Source organism: Glycine max, chromosome 8 (genome assembly GCF_000004515.6).
Source record: "Glycine max cultivar Williams 82 chromosome 8, Glycine_max_v4.0, whole genome shotgun sequence".
Taxonomy (NCBI): Eukaryota; Viridiplantae; Streptophyta; class Magnoliopsida; order Fabales; family Fabaceae; genus Glycine; species Glycine max.
The window spans coordinates 13,286,218-13,307,005 of NC_038244.2; the positions used below are offsets into that span (position 1 = coordinate 13,286,218).

At 31.7% G+C, this 20,788-nt stretch overlaps 3 protein-coding genes across 7 annotated transcripts; 2 read left to right on the plus strand and 1 right to left on the minus strand.

The window, feature by feature from the left end:
• Positions 1-639: 639 nt before the first annotated feature.
• LOC100799108 (proteasome subunit alpha type-2-A-like) lies at positions 640-8,134 on the plus strand. 3 transcript variants are annotated; one of them, XM_006584519.4, is made up of 12 exons: positions 640-737; positions 1,007-1,066; positions 1,171-1,247; positions 2,278-2,342; positions 3,292-3,338; positions 4,137-4,212; positions 5,022-5,089; positions 5,435-5,504; positions 6,038-6,123; positions 6,798-6,860; positions 7,432-7,497; positions 7,773-8,062. In XM_006584519.4, exons 2-12 carry the CDS (start codon positions 1,026-1,028, stop codon positions 7,819-7,821), a joined length of 708 nt encoding a protein of 235 aa, XP_006584582.2. In that variant the 5' UTR covers positions 640-737; positions 1,007-1,025; the 3' UTR covers positions 7,822-8,062. The 3 variants fall into 3 exon arrangements, with proteins under 3 accessions (XP_006584582.2, XP_006584581.2, NP_001240931.1); XM_006584518.3 differs by having other exon boundaries at positions 685-737; positions 995-1,066; NM_001254002.2 differs by having other exon boundaries at positions 693-737; positions 990-1,066; positions 7,773-8,134.
• A 2,176-nt stretch (positions 8,135-10,310) lies between these two features.
• On the plus strand, positions 10,311-13,700 carry LOC100803910 (triacylglycerol lipase 2). Of its 3 annotated transcripts, XM_003532879.5 has the most exons (9): positions 10,314-10,772; positions 10,856-10,963; positions 11,299-11,439; positions 11,529-11,639; positions 11,960-12,103; positions 12,206-12,246; positions 12,379-12,458; positions 12,565-12,660; positions 13,329-13,700. In XM_003532879.5, the coding sequence occupies exons 1-9, from the start codon at positions 10,587-10,589 to the stop codon at positions 13,646-13,648; spliced, it is 1,227 nt and encodes a 408-aa protein (XP_003532927.1). In that variant the 5' UTR covers positions 10,314-10,586; the 3' UTR covers positions 13,649-13,700. The 3 variants fall into 3 exon arrangements, with proteins under 3 accessions (XP_040874162.1, XP_006585409.1, XP_003532927.1); XM_041018228.1 differs by lacking the exon at positions 11,960-12,103 and having other exon boundaries at positions 10,311-10,772; XM_006585346.4 differs by lacking the exon at positions 11,299-11,439 and having other exon boundaries at positions 10,313-10,772.
• Positions 13,701-14,914: 1,214 nt separating this feature from the next.
• Positions 14,915-19,957, minus strand: LOC100799628 (style cell-cycle inhibitor 1-A). Its single transcript, XM_003531441.5, has 4 exons — positions 19,833-19,957; positions 19,511-19,636; positions 16,069-16,121; positions 14,915-15,512 (listed from the first exon to the last, which is right to left on the minus strand). Exons 1-4 carry the CDS (start codon positions 19,879-19,881, stop codon positions 15,285-15,287), a joined length of 456 nt encoding a protein of 151 aa, XP_003531489.1. The 5' UTR covers positions 19,882-19,957; the 3' UTR covers positions 14,915-15,284.
• Between the last annotated feature and the right edge of the window lie 831 nt (positions 19,958-20,788).

The window sequence follows — 20,788 nt, forward strand, 5'->3', positions numbered from 1 at the left end:
TTATTATAAAAAAAATCTTATAAATTTTAAAAATTATGTAAAAATGTTATAGAGTTTATCATATTTCTTTATAAAAATATTATAATAGTTTGAATTTTAATAAATTTATATTATAAGAATTTAAATAATTTAAAATTACTTTATAAATTTATAAGATTTGAAAGAATTTTTAAAAATATATTTAAAATTATAAAAGTTAATAAAATAATAATAAGAAATGATGAGATTTTAATAAAAAAACTAATATAATTTTTAATCTTTTAATAGTTAAATTGATTATAATTTTAAGTCTTCTTATATTAACTTTTTTTACAATAACATAGATTTAAAATTATAATTGATTTTCTATTTTGTTTTTAATTATTACAATGATAATTCCAATACGTTTAAATAGGTGAAAATTATAATAATAAACCTATATTAGAAGAAAAATTAAGAATGACAGTCGAAAATTATATCAAACGTCTGAATAGACATATCAGTACAAGGAAAATAGATTAACCTTGGTGTTTATATTGAGCAGGTAATAGGCATATCAATAATGAGGGTCAATGATTATGTTGAATATCTTAAGAACTCCATTATGTTTTCTTGGGCCATCATAGATCCAACATGCCCAAGAAGAGGCCCAAATTCAAGACTTGCTCTCTACTCCTCCTTTCTTTCTCTCACTCTATTACAGACGCTTCTTTAGAACAAGCAAACACAACTCTGCTACCCTCTTCTCTCTCTCTCGGGTTAGTTTTTTCTCACTCTTTTCCCTTATTTTCTTTGCTCCTTACGGATCACGTCTTTTCTTTTTTCTCACGCCTTTCAATTCAATTTATCCATCACACAAACTCTACGATTTTTTTTAATTTTATTTTTATCTTTTTTACTAGGGCTGGTATGAAGATAAAAAACCCTCTTTCAAGTGTTTTTAATTTTCTATAAATATAGTAAACTGATTATTTTTGGTTTGTTTTGTGCTGTGATTGTAACTTGCAAAGTGAAGTTGTGAGTGCAGATTTCTTGCGCGGTTTATCATGGGGGATAGTCAGTATTCGTTTTCTCTCACCACATTTAGGTATTGTTATTGCTCTTAACTTTCAATTTGGTTTAATTTTTTGTTTATATTAAAGAGAAGGGTATGGTTTGTGTTTCAACTGATTTCGTTGTGTTGTGGAACAGCCCTTCTGGAAAGCTTGTTCAGATTGAGCATGCTTTGACGGCTGTCGGGTCTGGACAAACGTCTTTGGGAATTAAAGGTGATTGATTGGTTGATTATCTCTGCCTCTGGACTGGATCTGTTTATAACCCACCTCACTTTCAGCTTTTCAATTTGAAATAGATTATTTTGGAGAACCTCATGCACTTCATGTTGTTAATTTTGTAATGGGGTTTGGGAGCAATGTAAATAAATGACATTTTGTTGTGTTAAGTTGTTTTTCTTGAATTTCTAATTGTTTTTGATAACTAAAATTAAACTGTGTGTGTTCTGGGATATATGGAACTTGGATTTGTTCACTCAGGTACCTGAGATTAGGATGCTGAAGCAACTTTAGGTTTCAAATTTCACGCCTAAGTTTACAGTAGTGTTCTGGGATTTCCGATTAAGTTTAGTGGGATTGAGGTGGCTGAGGGTGCTGGTAAATAGACAGAAACTGGAGTGGTGATGTATGCGGCTATGATATATTGAGTTTGACCCTTGTTTATATAAATAGGCTGGTGGTGTGTGGAAAGATCACTGAAAAAAATTGTATGTGCTGGATAAGTATTATGGTGGTGTGTGGAACGATCACTAAATACAATATCATCTTAGTGTTAGATTATCATAAGAAAGAAAAATGACAGTTTTTTTTCCCACCAAATGTTGAAAGAATGAGCTTGTATGGGTTGTTTTCTAATAGATCGGCAGAAGATTGAATCGGTGCAGAAAGGATTACAGTTCTTTGTTATAGGCCATTTAAGTGGCTTTGACATGATGGGAAGTTCAGTTCTGTTTTGGGAAAACAGTGCTCTCTGAAATGTAGAATTTCTTCGGTTGAGTATGCTTTAGACTTTAGAGGAGGCTAGAGTTAGAGATTTCTTAGTTTGTGATTTAATTGTGTGTTTTGGTGTAACTTATTTTACATTTTGGGGGTTCATTTTGTTTGCTAAAATCTATGTCTGCAATTGTTTGTACTATTTACTTTCTGATTCATTGGGTTCTTTTGTCCTCTAGATGATTGTGATCCTGTAACGTAAGCTTTAGCTTTTGCTAGTTCTTATTATACATTTGATATTTGATTCATGCAGCTGCAAATGGAGTTGTCATTGCTACCGAGAAGAAATTGCCATCTATATTGGTTGATGAAGCATCAGTGAGTTTATTTTCCATTATTAGATTGCTTTTTAACTGTGCTGAAGGGCTTCGTTTGATCCATGTAGCCAACCTCACCTAGTGGGATAAGACTTTGTTGGTGTTGCTGTTGTTGTTGTTGTTGTATTAGATTGCTTCTTGCTCATTATTCATGTAATTTTTTTTTAAAAAATTGTCCTATCCGTGTGTGTTTGTACATGGTTCTAACACCTTCAGTTATACATAACCTTGATGGTCCCAATTATAAGCTACATTGCTATAACAGTTTTGTCCATTTAACTCGAACCCTGACCCCAATACACCCATCATTAATACTCCCTGTCGTGTGTGTTTGTACATGGTTCTAACTCCTTCAGTTACACATAGCCTTGATGGTCCCAATTATAAGCTACATTGCTATAACAGTTTTGTCCATTTAAATCGAACCCTGACCCCAATACACCCATCATTAATACTCCCTGACTCCCTCTGTTGCAAATTCCTTGTGTTGCTAGGCTGGATTTCCAGGTTGGGTCACCTTTGTGTATGCTGTAAATAATATATAATTGCTCATATATACAAGTCTATATCTTCATTTAGATACAACTGTGTACAATATTGTTTTCAAATTTATGCTGACTGATAATCTACCAATGGATATTTGACGATATTAGTACCTTACAACAATCTGATGCATGCTTCATGTGGAGCAATTCATTCTGTTAATACTGCCTTATCTTCCTCGTAATCTAAAGTATAATATATAGCATTGTTTTGCTTTACTTTTTAAAAAAAATATTTGCTAAGTGGGATGATGTGCCTGTTATATTTTGATTGATAATTAAGGATATTTCAAAGTCTCTTTTTTGTAGTTTTTGCAAGCGGATTGTCAATATACTATTAAATTTTTTTGTAGTCAGTTAATTCATGATGCATTTTGTGTATTTATTCTTTGTTATATTTGATTGCAGGTCCAGAAAATTCAGTTATTAACACCAAATATAGGTGTCGTATATAGGTTTGTTTCTATATACATATTTAAATCATTTTAAGTTAAATATATTTTATTACATCATTAATTCATTGTATATTGATAGTGGTTACGCATAATGGCAATTGATGGTTTAGCTTTGAATGTCTTCTTAATCATGAGATGCCCTACTTAAGTTATCTTTACACACATATCAACAACTGAGGTGGAAGGCATTAGGAATGTCACACAACTATTTTTGGGGAAACATTTTCTTAAAGTATGAAATAGAAATTAACATGGCACACTTAAAACTGATTAATGACTTACTAGATGGAAAATATTTATCAGTCAAAATACAAGAAAAAGCTCTGTCGAGTATACTGATGTAAACAGACAGAAGTGTACTAAAAGCATACTTGCAGGTGGCAGACTGTTAAATTTGCATTGTTTTCAATATAAATAGATCATCACTGGCTGCTTTAGGAATTCAATAGATTCCCTAATGAAAGATTTACTGGATTCAACCTGCATTTGACTATTGACCCTTTCTAAGGGAGGAGAGGAGTTGTTTGTCTCTGAATCTAGACTTTTTAATGTCTATTTTGAAACATTAAAAATGCAATATAGAAAACAGAAAATTTTCACTTTTTATTCACTTTTTGCTCTTTGTAAGATAAAATTGTTGAAATAACTTATGTTCTGATCTTTAATTTGTGTTTGAAACTTCATAACCAGGCTTAGTCTACCCTTGTTCATGTCTGTTAAGCTTTTGGTAAATGGAGACAATTATTTGTCCTTAACTCGTCTGGCAAATTTGACCTAAATTTGGTCTTTGTTGTTCAGTGGCATGGGTCCTGATTTTCGAGTTTTGGTTCGGAAAAGCAGGAAACAAGCCGAGCAGTATCACCGTTTATATAAAGTATGGTATACCGAATTCTATTCCAACACATTTTCATACTACTGAGTTATTGTTCTGCTTAGCTAAGATGATTCAGTTATAATGTCTGCTTCACTATGGAACTTGGTATTGTAATGAATTATATTGTCTCAATGATTGCTACTTGGTTAGACATTGTGTCTATAGTAGTTTGGTGACACTTTTTGCCCAATAGTTAGTTATTTAGAACCTGGATGAGCACTAGAGAGAGAGAGTCACTTAAGCATTTTATATGCTCAAGTATACTATATTTTTCCAGAAAGTCATTTTGTTGCTTATTTGAAGGGATAAAGAAAATACTTTGTAAGTACAAGTAGTTGTAGATTTAATATCTTTGATAAAGTATTGGCCGTGAAAGTGCTATTTATGCTGACCAGTTTTTAACGGGATCAAATGGAAGAATCTCATTATTGCTTTCTTAAACTGAGTTTTACAACTCATGCAGTATTTAATTTTGAGAGAATAGTTACAATTCTCTATCATATTGTTAATGAGACATTTCCTTTTTCCATCAGTGAATTTGGTAATTCTTGTCTGTAGGTTTTGTTGCCTGTTAATGTTGATTGTCATATATTAATTAGATTTTCCCTTGTTTTTCTTTTTCTCGAGAGTTTTGGTACTTAATTATTAATGAAAGTTTGTTATAATTAAAAAATATATGAATTAGCACTACTTGTAATCTATATGAATATGCTCTTCTTTTTCTTGTTCTTTCTGTTTCATTTTGGTGTTCTATGTTGGGTCATTTGTGAACTGTAGGTTATATCTGATAATATAACTGAAATGTGCAGGAACCAATTCCTGTCACTCAACTTGTCAGGGAAGTTGCCGCCGTAATGCAGGAATTTACTCAATCTGGGTAAATATTTCTTTGAAAACTGTCCTCTCTGAGATATGTTTTGACCCCTGAAATTTAGCTCGTCAACTGAAAAGAACCAGCCTGAATTAATATTTATAGAGTTGTTTCTCTAATTGTTTCCTTTTCCTCTTAAGGTATATAGTTAGATAAATTGGTAACATTGTGATCCGTATAGAAGTTCCATGTCAAAATTAGACAGATTTTTATAGTAGATAAATCCTTAATAAGCAGCTAACTAAATGCACTAAACTTAGTTTGATATTTATGTGTACACCCAACTACGTTTACTTTCCATTTTTACTCTATCTTTTTTGAATTCTGACATTTCTGTTTTGGTCCTAATAGTGGTGTTAGGCCTTTTGGAGTGTCCCTGCTAGTTGCTGGGTTTGATGATAACGGGCCACAATTATATCAGGTGTGTTTATATTCTTTTCTGATGTAGCTCTTGACATGGTTGCTTTAAACCTTGGTAAATGAGCATCACTTGCAATCCTAATTTCTGATTACATTACATTGTCTAACCCTTTGTTGTGAGAACTTGAACTCTTTATGTATGTTTAGCTGTCACATGTACAAGCTGTACATGTAACAAGTCTAGACTTCAGAACCTCATTCATCAGTGAAATACTGAAATGAATAAGTGCTCCTCAGATTCTCTGAAGATTTTATAATTTAATTTAATTACATTAGTTTTAGGCTATCTTGTTTTGCTTCACCTGAATTAGTTTTGCATCTAATTGAAATTTTCTCATTGATTATGTGTTCAAATTCAAATGTGTGCTCAGAGAATTGGTTGTCTATATCACTGCGCATCTAGACATTTGTGTATTCAATGCTTTTGTACTGGCCTACTGGGATCTCTTTGTTGTTGCATTTGAAGCTACTGCTTTGAATTTTAAAGAGAGGGAATTGAAGGTTGTGATTTGATGCAATTTGCTTTTTCTGTAGGTGGATCCATCAGGTTCATATTTTTCTTGGAAAGCTTCTGCTATGGGGAAAAATGTTTCTAATGCAAAGACGTTTCTTGAGAAGAGGTAAGCTTTTCATCAGTAACAGTTCTTCAAGCAAAAACATGTGGAGTGCATCAAAATTTGTTGTGTTGTATCCATTAAGTACTGATGAAATCTGTCTGTGCTGAACATCAATATATGATATGATAACACAATAATACCTGTTAAGATACTCAAAAGTCACTTAATCAGAGCTTAAAAATCCTTTAAATATGCTGAGATGGCTCAGATGGTAGCTAATGATACATTGATGTTTTGATCTCAAGAGTAATTGTAAACCATAATAGCTGAAGTGACAGATTCATGAATGCACACTTCAGAAGTTATTTTATATATTATTATGTACTATAAGAGGGCAAGCCTTGGCGCAGTGGTAAAGTTGTGCCTTAGTGACTGGTTGGTCATGTTTTTGTTCCGGAAACAACCTCTTTGCATATACAAGAGTAAGGTTGTGTACAATGACCCTCCCCCATATCGCTGCATAGTGAGGAGCCTTCCGGCACTGGGGTACTTTTTTTGTTTTTTATGTATTATAAGTAAATTTGTCTGCTGTGTCTATTTTAATGCATCTCTTCAGTTGTTAATTTTGTGGTTTGGAACTTTCTTTCTTTGGAGATAATTGTGATTATGTTGAGTTTCATTAGTTACACCTCATTTTCCTTATCATTTCTATGGTTGACTTGATTGTCCACTTACAGGTACACAGATGATATGGAGCTTGATGATGCAGTCCACACAGCAATATTGACTCTGAAGGAAGGGTAGGACTAGGAGCATGCCATTTCAAGTTTATGCACTAAATAATTATAAAACTATAATGAAAATGACATGTTTAACTATTACGGTCCATTAGGAGGCCCAAAAGTTATTTTATATTATTTGGCTATTTTCATCTGTTTTTGGCCAAATGTTATTCTCCTACCATAAGTAGTAATGCATGATAGCTTGTGTTTCACAATTATAATTTGGGGAGGAAAATGCATCTAAGATTGGCTTATTGGGTTCAAATGAGAATCTTACGGTTGTGTTTCATCTAGTGTATTTAAGCAAATTTTGTAGTATTGATTTTGACTATTACCTACGGCACAACCCTCCAAACCATCTATACATCAGTTGGCTTTATTCTTGCTGGTTTTAAATCAAGCTTATTACATTAACTTTGATAATGACAAGGAGTTATGACCGTTCTCATTTCCCTTATTGACAGTTTTTATGTAATTGTATTTTATCCTCATCTGCTACTGTATTTTTGGAACCCATGTGGTATTTGTTCCGTCTTTTGAAATGTTTCTCAAATTTTCTCTTCTGTTTTCTTTTGTGAGTGTTTCCCAGGTTTGAGGGACAGATCTCAGGAAAAAACATTGAAATTGGCATAATTGGAGCTGATAAAAAGTTCAGGTGCATATCCGTATACTTAAAATATACCTAGTTTGCTTGACCTGGTTTCTGTCATCAGTCTAATTGAGTTGATTTTTGGGTTGTCCAATCTGAAATAATAAATAATAAATTTAGAGTATTTCAAAGTACAACAGAATTTCATCACTAAAACGAGACTTTCAAGTTATCTGCATCTAAATTCTAAACCAATCTAGACTTCAAACTTCAAAGCCATCCTTATATATTTAGATTGTTTAACTGGGTGATTTAATAATAGCATGTTAATGATGTTGCAGGGTATTGACACCAGCTGAAATTGACGACTATTTGGCTGAAGTAGAATAATCTGCAATGAAGAACTCTTGTGTTCCTGAAGTTGTTTGTTTCACAGTTGGGTTTAATTGGTAGCTTAATTATTGACATTGTGATGGCAATAGTGAATTTGCGAGCTACTCGTTGTGATGACCAGCAAGCCTTCAGATAAACCCTTTTCCAAAGTCATCAACATTTTCAAACAAACCTAGTTTGTTTAGACGGTGCGGAATGACTTAATGACTATTGCTAATTTATTATTTTCACCCTTTTAGAATCTGATTGTTCCTTATCTCTGTTATTTTTATATTTCCAGTTAAGTTCAATGCATTATTAATTGCACTGCGATCTCAAATTCCTTATCATGTTCATTTACTTCTGTAGAAATAGGCTTTTTTTTTCCTTGAGATTTTGTTAAGTGAACAAGGTTCACGCTAGATAGAGAGTATCAAGTGATATTGTTATAAATTCAACTGATCCGTTGGGCATTGTAAATTTATATAATGCCAATAATTTAACCAATCAAAAGGTTAGTCAGGGATATAAAACAAACTCCAATAAAATCCACCACTACACAATGTATAACAGAACAAATAATCACTTGTGTACTCACATTTGTGGGACAAGCAATAACAGCAAATAATTGCACTTGTGGCATTCGAGAAATGTTTCAAACACGGATGATACTGATGAGAGTAATTTTCCAGCAGGATGAGACACAGGGGGTTTGTTTTTATCGTTTAACTGAGAAATTTAGAACCATTTTGGTTAAGATTTGGTGTGAAATTTAATGCCTTACCTTTTTTCAGACAAATCATGATATGCATCTGATATATTCCCTTCATTTCTTTTTATAAGTGTCAAAATTTTAGAAACTTTTGTTTCTATTTATTTTTCATTTGTAAAATTCAAGATCACACGTTAATTATTTTTTTATCAATTATACTTTTACTTGTTTTTTAATATTTAATTATTTTATATATGCATTTATTGTGGAGTGAGAAGAAAAAGAAGTAAAAAAAAAAAAAAAAAGAAATCCCATGACTATTTTATTAGAATTAAGAAGTTTTATTATTTTTCTTGATTTGCATGCAATAACCTTAAATGGCACATAAAAAGAAACAAAGAGAATAATAAAATATGAATCCTTATTTATAAGGATATTCTGTTTATTTATGTTAAATTCTTAATTTTCTTTTGAAAAAATTTCTTTCAAGAAGCATATCTACATTGATAAAAAAATATTGATTTATGTTAAATTCTTAATTTTCTATTAAATAAATTTCTTTCAAGAAGCACATCTCCGTTGATAAAAATACATATATTTATTTTTGTTAAATACTTTCTCCCTTCCTAATTATAAAACTTAAATTTAAGATGGTGTTTGTTTCTTTTTATAAAATCTGTAATGTTTTCTTTATTAATTATTTTTAGATTAAAAATACCCCTCATTAAAAGAAGTAAAATAATGTATTGACAAATAATTAAAAGAGAGATAAGTATTAATGACAAGAACAATTTTTAAAAAAATTATATATTTGAGATAAATTTAATTATAAATTATTTTTCTTAATCTTGATGAATTAGATAATTAAATCTTATATAGTAAGAAAGAGTATTTAATTTTCTATTAAATAAATTTATTTTAAGTAATGATAATTTTTTATTATTAATTTTTTATTGATTTTTATATTCTGATATTAATGACAACACTGTGCTCGAGATAAGTATTTCGATAAGGAACGCAATTTGTTGCTATCCAATGATTTATTTCCAACTAATTTATTCATTTCCATTGATACAAACAAAATATGAATCAATGATCACACTAGTCCCAATTTCACTCACCGTAAAAGACCTTTTGTTTTGAACGCAATTCCGTTAGCCAAAAAAGTTTAGTTATATGTTTGATTTTACGTATATGCAATTGTCCATATGAAGATAACGTTACTTCATCAATAAGTATCAACACTTTCAAGGAGAAAAATATTCTCCAACAAGTATGGCTGTTTCGTCATCCCATACAAATCACATTAATTGTAATAGAAATAAGGTACTGTATCTTATCTCAAATATAAATATAATTTTTTTTAAATATAAATAAATCTCAATTAAGAAAGCTTTATTTAATGATACCATCATCAAAACATCCATAAGACCAATTTTTTTTTTGGAGAATACAAACGGGTGCCCTAAGGGCACTATTTAAAGAACTTTAAGTAAAAAAAAAAATATATTGAAAGATGTAAAATTACAATATCCATAGGTTTTTTTTTTTTTTTGCACTCTACTATAATTTCTACATTAAATATTTTCTTCTTTTAATTCTTTAATCAATTTCCTAAGGATTTGGTCAGTGAGACCCAAATTTTTATGTTAGACATCCACTGCCATTGATTAAGGTATTTTGGGAAAAAATTATTTCATAATCAAAAATTATTTTATAATTGAAAATTATTTTTTTAATAGAAAATTCATTTCAAGAAGCATATCTATATAGGAAAAAGATTATTTTTTAATTGAAAATGACAATTTAATGAAATTAACTAATTTTTGAGGAAACATGTTTTTTATTTCTTCTTACAATTAAGACGAGAGTAATGATTAATCCATCCATACCAATACCTTGGTTTGAACGCTGAGTTAACAATTATTATTGAAGATATGTTCTTAGAACATGACCATAAAAAAAAAAAAAAAAAATACTATGTTGCAACCATTCTTCAACTTTGTCTATGCACCGCAAAATGCTATAAAAAATGTGAGCTGTTAATTTAAGGAATGTAAACACATTGGCTATGGCCAGCACTGTGGTTAGCCTATCCTCAATAGTCTTGCTTTGCACGATAACAGCAGTTCAAGGGAGGAAAACACTTCATCACCTAAACAATGAATGGCTAACATCTTATTCAGTTATTAATGACATTGATGGTATTTGTAAAACAATGGTAGAGACACAAGGTTACACATGTGAGGAACATCAGGTAAATATTACTATATATCTTGTTGCATCCACCTGCCATTGATTAAGGCATTTTGGGGAATTGATTTCTTAATGTGGATCCAGGTTACAACAGAGGATGGCTACATCTTGAGCCTGCAGAGGATTCCGGTAGGGCGGTCCAGTAACAACACTGACAAGCCGCCGGTGCTGTTACAACATGGTATCTTTTGTGTAAGTTGTGTTATTGCATATATATATTTATATATACACATAAGAGAAAGCAAACATGTTGGTCTGCTAAGATTTTAAAAGGATAAAACTTAGATACATTTTTATATGTGCTTTTAGTTTTAGTATTATTTTTCAATCAGAATTGGAGTTTCACCTTGGTGATCTACGTTAACCTTTAACACAAACCTTTATTATGTGTATTACTAAAGTGAAACTTCAATTGTGATTAGAGAATAGCACAAAAAACACCTATGAAACTACAAGTTTTGTCCTTTTAAAAATAGAGGCAGCAGTGTGAGTATTGAACTAAGATAACTAGTGTTGTCTGGTTTCAGGATGCTCTAACATGGCTGGTCAATTCTCCAGATGAATCATTAGGGTTTATCTTAGCAGACAATGGATATGATGTGTGGCTTGCCAATACTCGTGGGACGAAATATAGTAACAGGCACATATCACTTGATCCTGATGACATGGTTCTTTTCCTTATGCATTTCAGTTTTCAGACTTTTCGTAAACCAATTGATAGCTGCTATAATGGATAATTGATTTATGTTATGTGCAGGCTTATTGGGATTGGTCATGGGATGAATTGGCTAGTTATGATCTTCCTGCCTTTGTCCAATATGTGTACAACCATACTGGTCAGAGAATACACTATGCAGGTCATTCCTTGGTGAGTTCTTAATTTCGTTCTGGTTGTGTTTTTAGATTTTGTCATATTAAATATATTTATAGATTCTATATATTACTTTTTCAATTTTAGTTTTGGTTCTTACACTTTAAAAGTTTGGTTTTTGGTTTAGGGACCAAAACCAAAATGTACACAGGATGGCTAAGACCAACCCTAGTGATTTTGAAATTATAGGGACTGAAAATTAAACTTTTAAAGTAAGATGATTAAAACCAAAACTGAAAAGCTATAGTGACAAAAAATGTGGTTAAACCTTTTACATTTCTAGTGAGTGTATATTTAACAATAACTTGAAATTTCAGGGAACTTTAATGGCTTTAGCTTCTTTCTGTCAAGGGCAAGTGGTGAACATGTTGAGATCAGCTGCATTACTTAGCCCAATTGCTCATATGAATCAAATTACATCACTACTAACAAAAATTGCTGCTGACGCATTTCTAGCTAATGTGAGAGATGATGGGAGAAGATCAATTATATGAGCATTAAATATCTATTGAAGACAATTTGATTTGATGAAAAATATTTTTTCCTTTTTCTTAATTTAACAGGACATATACTGGTTAGGACTCCGGGAATTTGTTCCAAACGGGTAACAGAAAAACCTTAACCTTGGAAATTTACAATCTCTTTCTGCAATGTGTTTGAGTGCACAAAAGTTAACTTCATATATAAAAGAAGCTTAAAAGAAATTCCAATAGTAGCAATGTTTCCTAATGAGCAGGGATGTTGCAGCAAAATTTGCAAAAGACTTATGCCATATTCTAAACTTCGACTGCTCAAACCTAATGTCACTTTTCGCAGGTGCTATGCTATAAATATTACTAAATTTTCACTTATATATATATATATCAAAACAGTTCCTGCAGATATTGACATTGTTTTAATATTGCTTACGCTGAAACTTTAGGTCCAAATTGCTGCATAAATTCGTCCACAATAGATGTCTTTCTTGATCATGAACCACCGCCAACAGCAACTAAGAATTTGGTCCATCTATCCCAAAGTAAGTCCACTAGTAAGCAACATTTTTGGTGTGTGTGTGTGACCAAATGCCATTTGATTTTGAAGTATGCATTTCTGATTGGGAGTACTAGTTTGTACATAACTAGATTTAGGGCATGTTTGGGTAAACTTCTCTAGAAATACTTCTAGGAGAAAAAATAAGAAGAAAAAAAGGAGATAATTCCATAAGCTAAAATGAGTTCTCCATTACTTAATTTGTAGATGTTCTATCATCTTTTATAGAAGTTATATGAGAGAGCTTCTACAAATTAACTAATAGAGAGCTCATTTTAGTTTATGAAGAAGCTCATTTTCTTATTTCTCTTCTTATTTTTTTTCTTAGAAGTGCTTTTAGAAAAATGCATCCAAACAGACCCTTAGTTGCACAGGGATATAAAGAGGGTATAAATGAGTATATTAGTGATATATTTTTGTTAACTTAAGAAAATAAATTTAAATTACCATTAAAAGCAATTTGATGTCAAACTGGAGACCTTTATATTGTGTATGCTATAAATAAATGTCAGCATGAAATGCTTTCATTCTGCATAAAAATAGATGTAAAAGTACTTAAACCTATCATAAAGTGGGATTTGAAACATCTTAATCCAAATAATTGTATATACTATAGATTTCTTGTTGATGTTCCTTGCTATGGATTTGGAGTAGTGATCAGAACAGGAACAATAGCACAGTATGATTATGGCAATCAAGAACAAAACATGCAACACTATGGACAACCACTTCCTCCTCTTTATGACATGACCGGAATTCTGAATGAATTCCCTCTTTTCATCAGCTATGGAGGGCAAGATACTCTATCTGATGTAAAGGATGTGCAGGTTTTGCTCAATGACCTCAAAGATCATGATTGGAACAAGCTCGTGGTATTGTTGAACGAAGACTATGCTCATGTTGATTTTGTTATGGGTGTTAATGCTAATCAAATGATCTATGATCCTATGATGGATTTCTTCAAGGTTAATTGATTTTATACTATTGCTAGTCGTACTTTAAATAATGTAAATATTTTTGCATCAAGTTAGATCAATAGAATATGCTACATTTCCTCTCTAATCAATCACAAATTTTGATTTCTGTTCTCAGTCATAATTTAACACCTTAATAGGGTGTACTGTATTATAATCCTTCGTCAAATTTTGCATCATATTCGCATTCAAATCTCATAAAAAAAATGTTAGCATTCAAATACACAAGAATTCCAGTCATTAATAGTTTAAAATAGGTTTCTGTACACCCTTGATTTTAATTAAAATAGTGCTTATGAATCGACTTTAAACGAAGGATAAATATATCCTTATTTTCTAACTTTACACATCAAATTTATGTTATTATGTAATTAAGTCAAATGTATTGGATAGATAGTTTTGTACGAGTAGTATGATTATATCACGCCATCTTACATGGTGCATTTTATATCCTAAAAGAAGAAAAAAATCTTACAGGTTCCAAAAGCAGTGGTACATATTTGATATTCTTTATGCATACTTTGAGAGGTGGATTTCATGGGTAGAAACAGAAGATAAGCTTTCCTTTTAGCCAAACAAGATTATGAATCCCAGGTTTAAACAAGATTATGTATAGAATATTAGGCATGTACATCTATTGTTCTACTAGCATCAGTTTAGTTTGCTATAAGCCTTTTTTTAATCATATTATCGGTACGAAGTATCCACTGACTTTGCCGATGACTAATCTCCGTCGAAAAATCTGACTGACCACCTTTAATGAGATTCTCTCCTTTCAACCACATTTTTTCCATTCATAAGACTCAAATCCGAGATCTTACTTAAGGAAACCGAATTCAGTACCACTCGGACTAAGAACATATTGTTTAAGCCTTTACTTACAGGAACAGATAGATAATAAGAAAAAAAATGAAGAGAAAAAACAAATCCTTCTTGTGGATAAAGAGAAGAGAAAAATAAAAATAAAGATCACATATTGTGATTATGCTCGAGACAATTTTTCGTATTTCGTAAGTCATTTTTAACACAGATTACATGTTTGGTTAACTGTTCTGAACATACTTTTGGGTGGATGCTAAACTGAATGTATTTTTGGAAAGGACGCAACAATTATCCAAACATGCACTAAGGAGTGTGCGGGTTGGGGGTTCACAAATCTCAGATTGAGTATACGGTAGTAAAATATGTAAGGAAAATAATAGTCGGGTAATAGAGATTATAGGAAAAAATTGTACCCTCATTACCATGATGCACAACAGGTATATATGATCATAAATGATCTGGTATAAATCTTTCAGTAACAAGAAAAAACTGCCCTACTTTTATCCATCATCCAGAATCAGTCACATTGAGTCACGGAAACACAGCCAGGGAAAGTGGCATGCCTATCCGCCACTGCAAACAATCCCCTAAGCTTTTTGTTTTAACTCATCTGTTCTCTGTTCTAGTACCATTTTTCCTTTTAGCACCACAAACAACTAATTCTTGAAGATTGATGCAGATTCTCATTTACACACATAAAAAAAGAAAACAAAAAAAACATCAATACTTACTGTTTCAAGCTTGTGGTTAGAAAGGAAGGCTAATCAAAAGCTCTATAGAGATCGGATCCAGATGACTGCTCTTATGTCTAAAGCTACTTCTTGATATTCCAGTTATGGGATGTGCGAGGTCCGGTTGCAATGCCTTCGTAGTAATGTGAATCGAGCTTTCCTTTGTTCCAGGCTTTGATGAAATCAGAAAACAACTCGCGTGCTGACTCAGCCAAAAGATCCGAGAAAAACACATTCTTCTCTTCTTTTAGCCAGGTAGCAAACTCGTTGTTCTTTGCAAAGTAGTCATCATTTGACAATTCTTGGAAATCCTACATCCAAAATAACCAAGATGAACAGTAAATATCAACAAACCAATCGACAAATAATATCAACAATCACTTCTAACAACTAAAAGTACATAACTATATCAATATATATCAACAAGATATCGGTTATAGCCTTTTAAAGGAATGATGTGGCATGACTAGATGGGAATGGTCCATCTTAAAAGTTTTAAATTATTTTGATAATTATACAGTAGCAACAAAATTAAGTCTTCAAAATATGGGAAACAAACATTATTGGGCTGTTGAACATTGCAGCATAAACTATTCGTTTTATTTTTTCTACAGTATTTTTCTGTCTAGTAAAATAAAAGCATTCCTCGCCCATATCAATGAATTTTGTAGAAAAAACAATGCTGTTAAATGTGGGGGTGAAGAAAAAAATAAAAAAAATTAATAGATGCAATTGTTGAAGAGAAAAGCATGAATGCAAAAAAGAAAGAAAAAAGAAAGGAAAAAGATCTGACCCAGATACAGCATGACAGTAATACAAGATTATTTTGCATGTAGCATAATAAATAATATTATATATATAACTTACCATATGGCCTTCAACTTTGCTATGTTTGCTTCTGTGCTTATCTTTCAACTTCCCTGAAATAACAACAGAATGTAGATTTATTTTTGCATGAAAAGAATCCCATTTGATAGAAGAGAGTAAATTAACCAGAACTCTAGTTCAATGAACAACAAACAACACTAAACAAAGTTAATGCTCGTCAAATATAATATTAAGCAATGATGAGTAGAAAATTCCTAATAGAGAGGAAGCACATGAACATCTCTACTTCACTTGTGTTACAAAAGTAAGTATCGGACTAATTTAGAAAGAAAATCTTTCAAAGGAAAATTTCTAGTTTTCTTGCTATTCACCAAGAGAGCAATTGTTATATGGAAAATTACCCAGCTATGAGAAAAAATTTAACCAAAATTTGTATTTTTAAAAATTGAAGCATTTTCAAGAAAAGATGGTGAAGTACCATGCAATAATCAGCATAGCCATTGATAACAGCAGTTCATGAGTTGTGATAGAAGACAGTAAAATGTTTAAATTGTAAGCAACAGTAGCGGGTAATTAGTATTTTGAGTTTGCTTGGCTTTTGCATTTTGAAGAGCATTTTCAGTAGACAATCACACCAAATAATGGAAGTTGTAGATAGACTTTCCACAACAAGTTTCCCTCAAAAGAAGAACATTCAAGGATTATCCATTACTAAGTGAATTTGACAACTTAACCTCAAACACTTACAATATTGATGTAGGACAAACCAAACAGAATATGGTAGGAAGAAAGATCTTGGAGAGGCTTAGAAATTATAAAGATATGATTTGTAATTAGGAAATATCTACAGCTGATTATTAGGGATTATGATCATTATTAGGGAATATTATAGGGAATATGGAACAAGGGGAGAGAGGGAGAAGAGAGGGATAAAAGGAGAATCAACCAACAATTTCAATCATAAATTCAGTTTTTAAAACTATTTCCCTAAGAGCAATGGTTAATAGATCGATAAATAGAAAATTTCTATTTGAAACCATGTCAGTTAATGCATTGATAACATTAAATGTTACACTTTTAAAAAAGACTTTTCACTTTAGATTTCTTAAGCACTGCCCTGAGGATAATGTTATATGTTATAGATTTACCAATTACAGAGAAAATCCAAATTTATGTCTAAGTAATCCTAATTATTAAACATTCTAGAAAAAAATGTATTCCACTATGAATGATTGATTTCAAAATTCAAAGAAGAGAGATAAAAAGGGATTTAGATCAATAGTTGTACACTAATCTAGGCTTAAAAATCAGGGGAGATATTCTCCTCTTAACTGGCAGTGAACTAAAAGAAGGAAAAATATACAAGAGATCCTTACACAATAAAAAGCATATTCTCCTAACTATACAAATCAGAATCAATCTGATAATTCTGTTTAATGCTATAAATCTGGAGTTAATCTCCAAAAACTACGAAGACACAATCACCAACAAACTTCAATATTGGGAAAATGGAAAATCTACCAATCCTATAATGCTACCCTACTTACAATGTATCCCTAACACATAAAAATATGACATTCCATAATCCTAATAATATTGTCAACATCCCATCATTATGGCTATTAATTATATGAGAAAAAAGATTATGCACTGACAGTGTAAAAAGTTTTACACAGTCATCCAATCACAACCCACCATGTATATTAAGTTTGTTGACTTTTAAAATAATTATCTTAAAATAATTCAAATGGTAATTTGTGATTGGATGACGGTGTAAAACTGTTTTACACCGTCATTGCATAGAAATTAAACTCTAATTATATAGTCAATAAAAAAAACATCATCAACATTGCCAAAGAGAAAGATAGAAAAAAGTAGCCAATAGAATCTGTTGTGAAATGGCATAGGATAGTGGGCCTGGGGAGATTATCAACATCCAGGGGAGAGATGCATGGTTATGAGCTGATCAGCAGGAGCTCTCATGATATGAGAATTCCCTATTTCCACCTTGAGGGCAAGGTGGAATTTCAAGGGGGAAGTATTGTTAGGATGTATATAGTATAATGAGGAGGATTGAATAAAGACAACTGTTAGTTAGTCCATTAGTTATATAGCGAGACTAGCTAGCTAGTTAGTTAGAGGAGTTTGGTTAGATAAATAGGGAAATCAGATGGGGGAGGGTATTCGGTAAATCAGATTGGGGAGTGGGAGGAAAGATCCTTATTCAATTCTCCACTTTAGGTCCTATTTCCAATAATAAAGTTCTACTCACTTTATTCTTTCCACCTAGTTTCCATCTTATTTTCTGAGTTCCTATCAGGTAGTGATGTGTAATGCCTATACATTGCCCTATTACTGTAGGAAATCAAACATGTTGAGGGGTAGACATGATCATAAGAAATACTGACATTGTCCAAGACCCCAAGAAGTAAGCCTAAATGAATTCACATTCATTTAAATTGGGTCTCCTTTGAACTTATGTTACAGAACTGGAGAATTAGTGAGACAACTTTTCCCATTCATGCACCTAAGTATAAGAAAAGAAAGATGCCTAAAATTGATTTTAAATTCAAATTACATACAAAATATTGGCATGCCTTCTGGACTAGAACATCGAAGATTTTAGCAAATAAAGAATTAATCTCCATATCCTCTTGCTCCTAATCGAACTGGCTTAGTTTACAATCTCTCTCAATACCCTCCAAATCATGTTGACAACAGATAAACCCTTACTTTTCCTTGTTCCGCATTCTGTAAAGTAGAGATACGGTACTAATCTCTTAGATAGACTATCACATCCTAAGGCACTTTGAAAGCAACATCACTTACACAATAACACAAGGTTAATAATGTTACCATTCTTTGAATGTCTAGGTTTCATATGCTTATAATCTTATCATATTCAGTTCATTCAAGATTTAAAACTAATAGTCCCACCAAGGTTGAACTTGGTTGTCCAATCCAGACAATAGCACCTAAATATGCATGTATCATGTCCTGCAGACACTACAGTTAAGCAACAAAAATAAAAGCCTTATTCCACTAGATGAGGTTGGCTACATAGATCACACAATGCTATTTGTCTAAGCTTAAGACCAAATTGTCAAAGATATTATTTACCATAAGATTCCTCTTAACAACTTCCCCCAGATGTCCTTCTTGGTCTCTCACTCTGTATTTCCATATGACAAAAAACCATGCCGCCTACTCTTCTCGTTGGGCTTCCATTCACCTTCTTTGCATGTATCCAATCCAAACCATCTTAACTTATTCTCTATCATTTTTTCCTCAATCAGTGCAACACCAATATCTCCTTGTATACAATCATTTCATATCCTATCTTTTCTTGTGCCGCCATACATTCATCTCAACATTCTCATTTCTACCTTTTTTATCTCTCTTATTCTGCCTTGAAAGCCCAACATTGACAACCCTAAAATTAAGCAAATATTAACAACTAAAAGATACAAAACCCACTCACCCTTCTCAGAATTTTCTTTGGAATGCTCGTGAGATTTTTTGTCCTTCCTTTTCTCCTTCTTTTCCCTCTTCCGTTGCTTCCTTTCCTCATCCTCTACCGTTCTCCGCCTCTTGCTTCTCTTCTCATCTATCAATTAACCCCACAATTAGTAACAGACAATAAAGTTCCCACACAGAAAAATGGGTACAAAATACAATTGTTTTTTTCTTCTTCTTCTTCACTATTACGCAGAACCCATGAATCAAATTTTGTTCCAAAATCGAAACTTAGTTTGGATTTAGTGTTAGTCACAGATTTTGCATAGCGAGGGAAAGTGAAGTACCTTCGCGTTGGGAGGGTGAAGCTCGTTTCGATTTTCTATCGCTTCCCATGATTGATGATTGCTTTTGCAAACCAAAATGCTCACAGTGAAAGATGAACGTAATTTAAAAAATTAACGCGAATTTATGTTGGTTTATTTTGAGAAAATGTTTTTTAACGTGTTTTTTAAGATTTTTTTATAAAAAAAAATTAGTAATTGTTTTTCAATATGTAGTAAATTTTAGGTAAGTATTTAATTTTAAATAATATCTTTAATTTTATAAAAAAAATTTACTCCAACTTTATAATTTTTTAATGTTAATTTTATTTAAAATTAAAATAAATTCAATAACAATATAATTATATTGTTTGTTCGGCTTTAACATATGGGATATCGGATAATTGTTGTAAAAAAAAACTAAAATATAATTTTCAGTCTCTGTAAAGTTATCTAAGCTCGTGTTTTGTTCCTACAAAAATTTTGATCTATTTTTTCATCTCGTAAAAAAGAATTATAAAGTTAAAGATATTATTTAAAATTAACATATCCTCAGCATGGTCACTGAAGCATTGGACATCAGTCCCATTAGGAGGGTGTTCGTTTTGGATATTTGTAAGTTCCATTGGGCTATCCAGATGCAAGAATAATTGTTATTAGCTATTTTAACAGTTAAAGGTAGTGGGTGGTTATAGGCTATTTACTATGCATCATGTTCATAAATAAGTTGTAACCAATTCACTTTTTTGTTGGGTATATTATACCTTCTTAACAGAGGATGGCTTATATCTTTATACTTGTAATTTCTTTGGCATTTCTGATGCCAGTTTACATATATATAATATTTTCATTGGTTATATGAAGTCAACATCCGTAGAGAAGGCCTAGTCTTCCTTGACAGCAGTGGTGGAGATTGGAGAAGGCTGTGGGAGGGAGAGGGACTTATGGAGAATGAAGGGGAGTGTATTTTCAGGGTTATT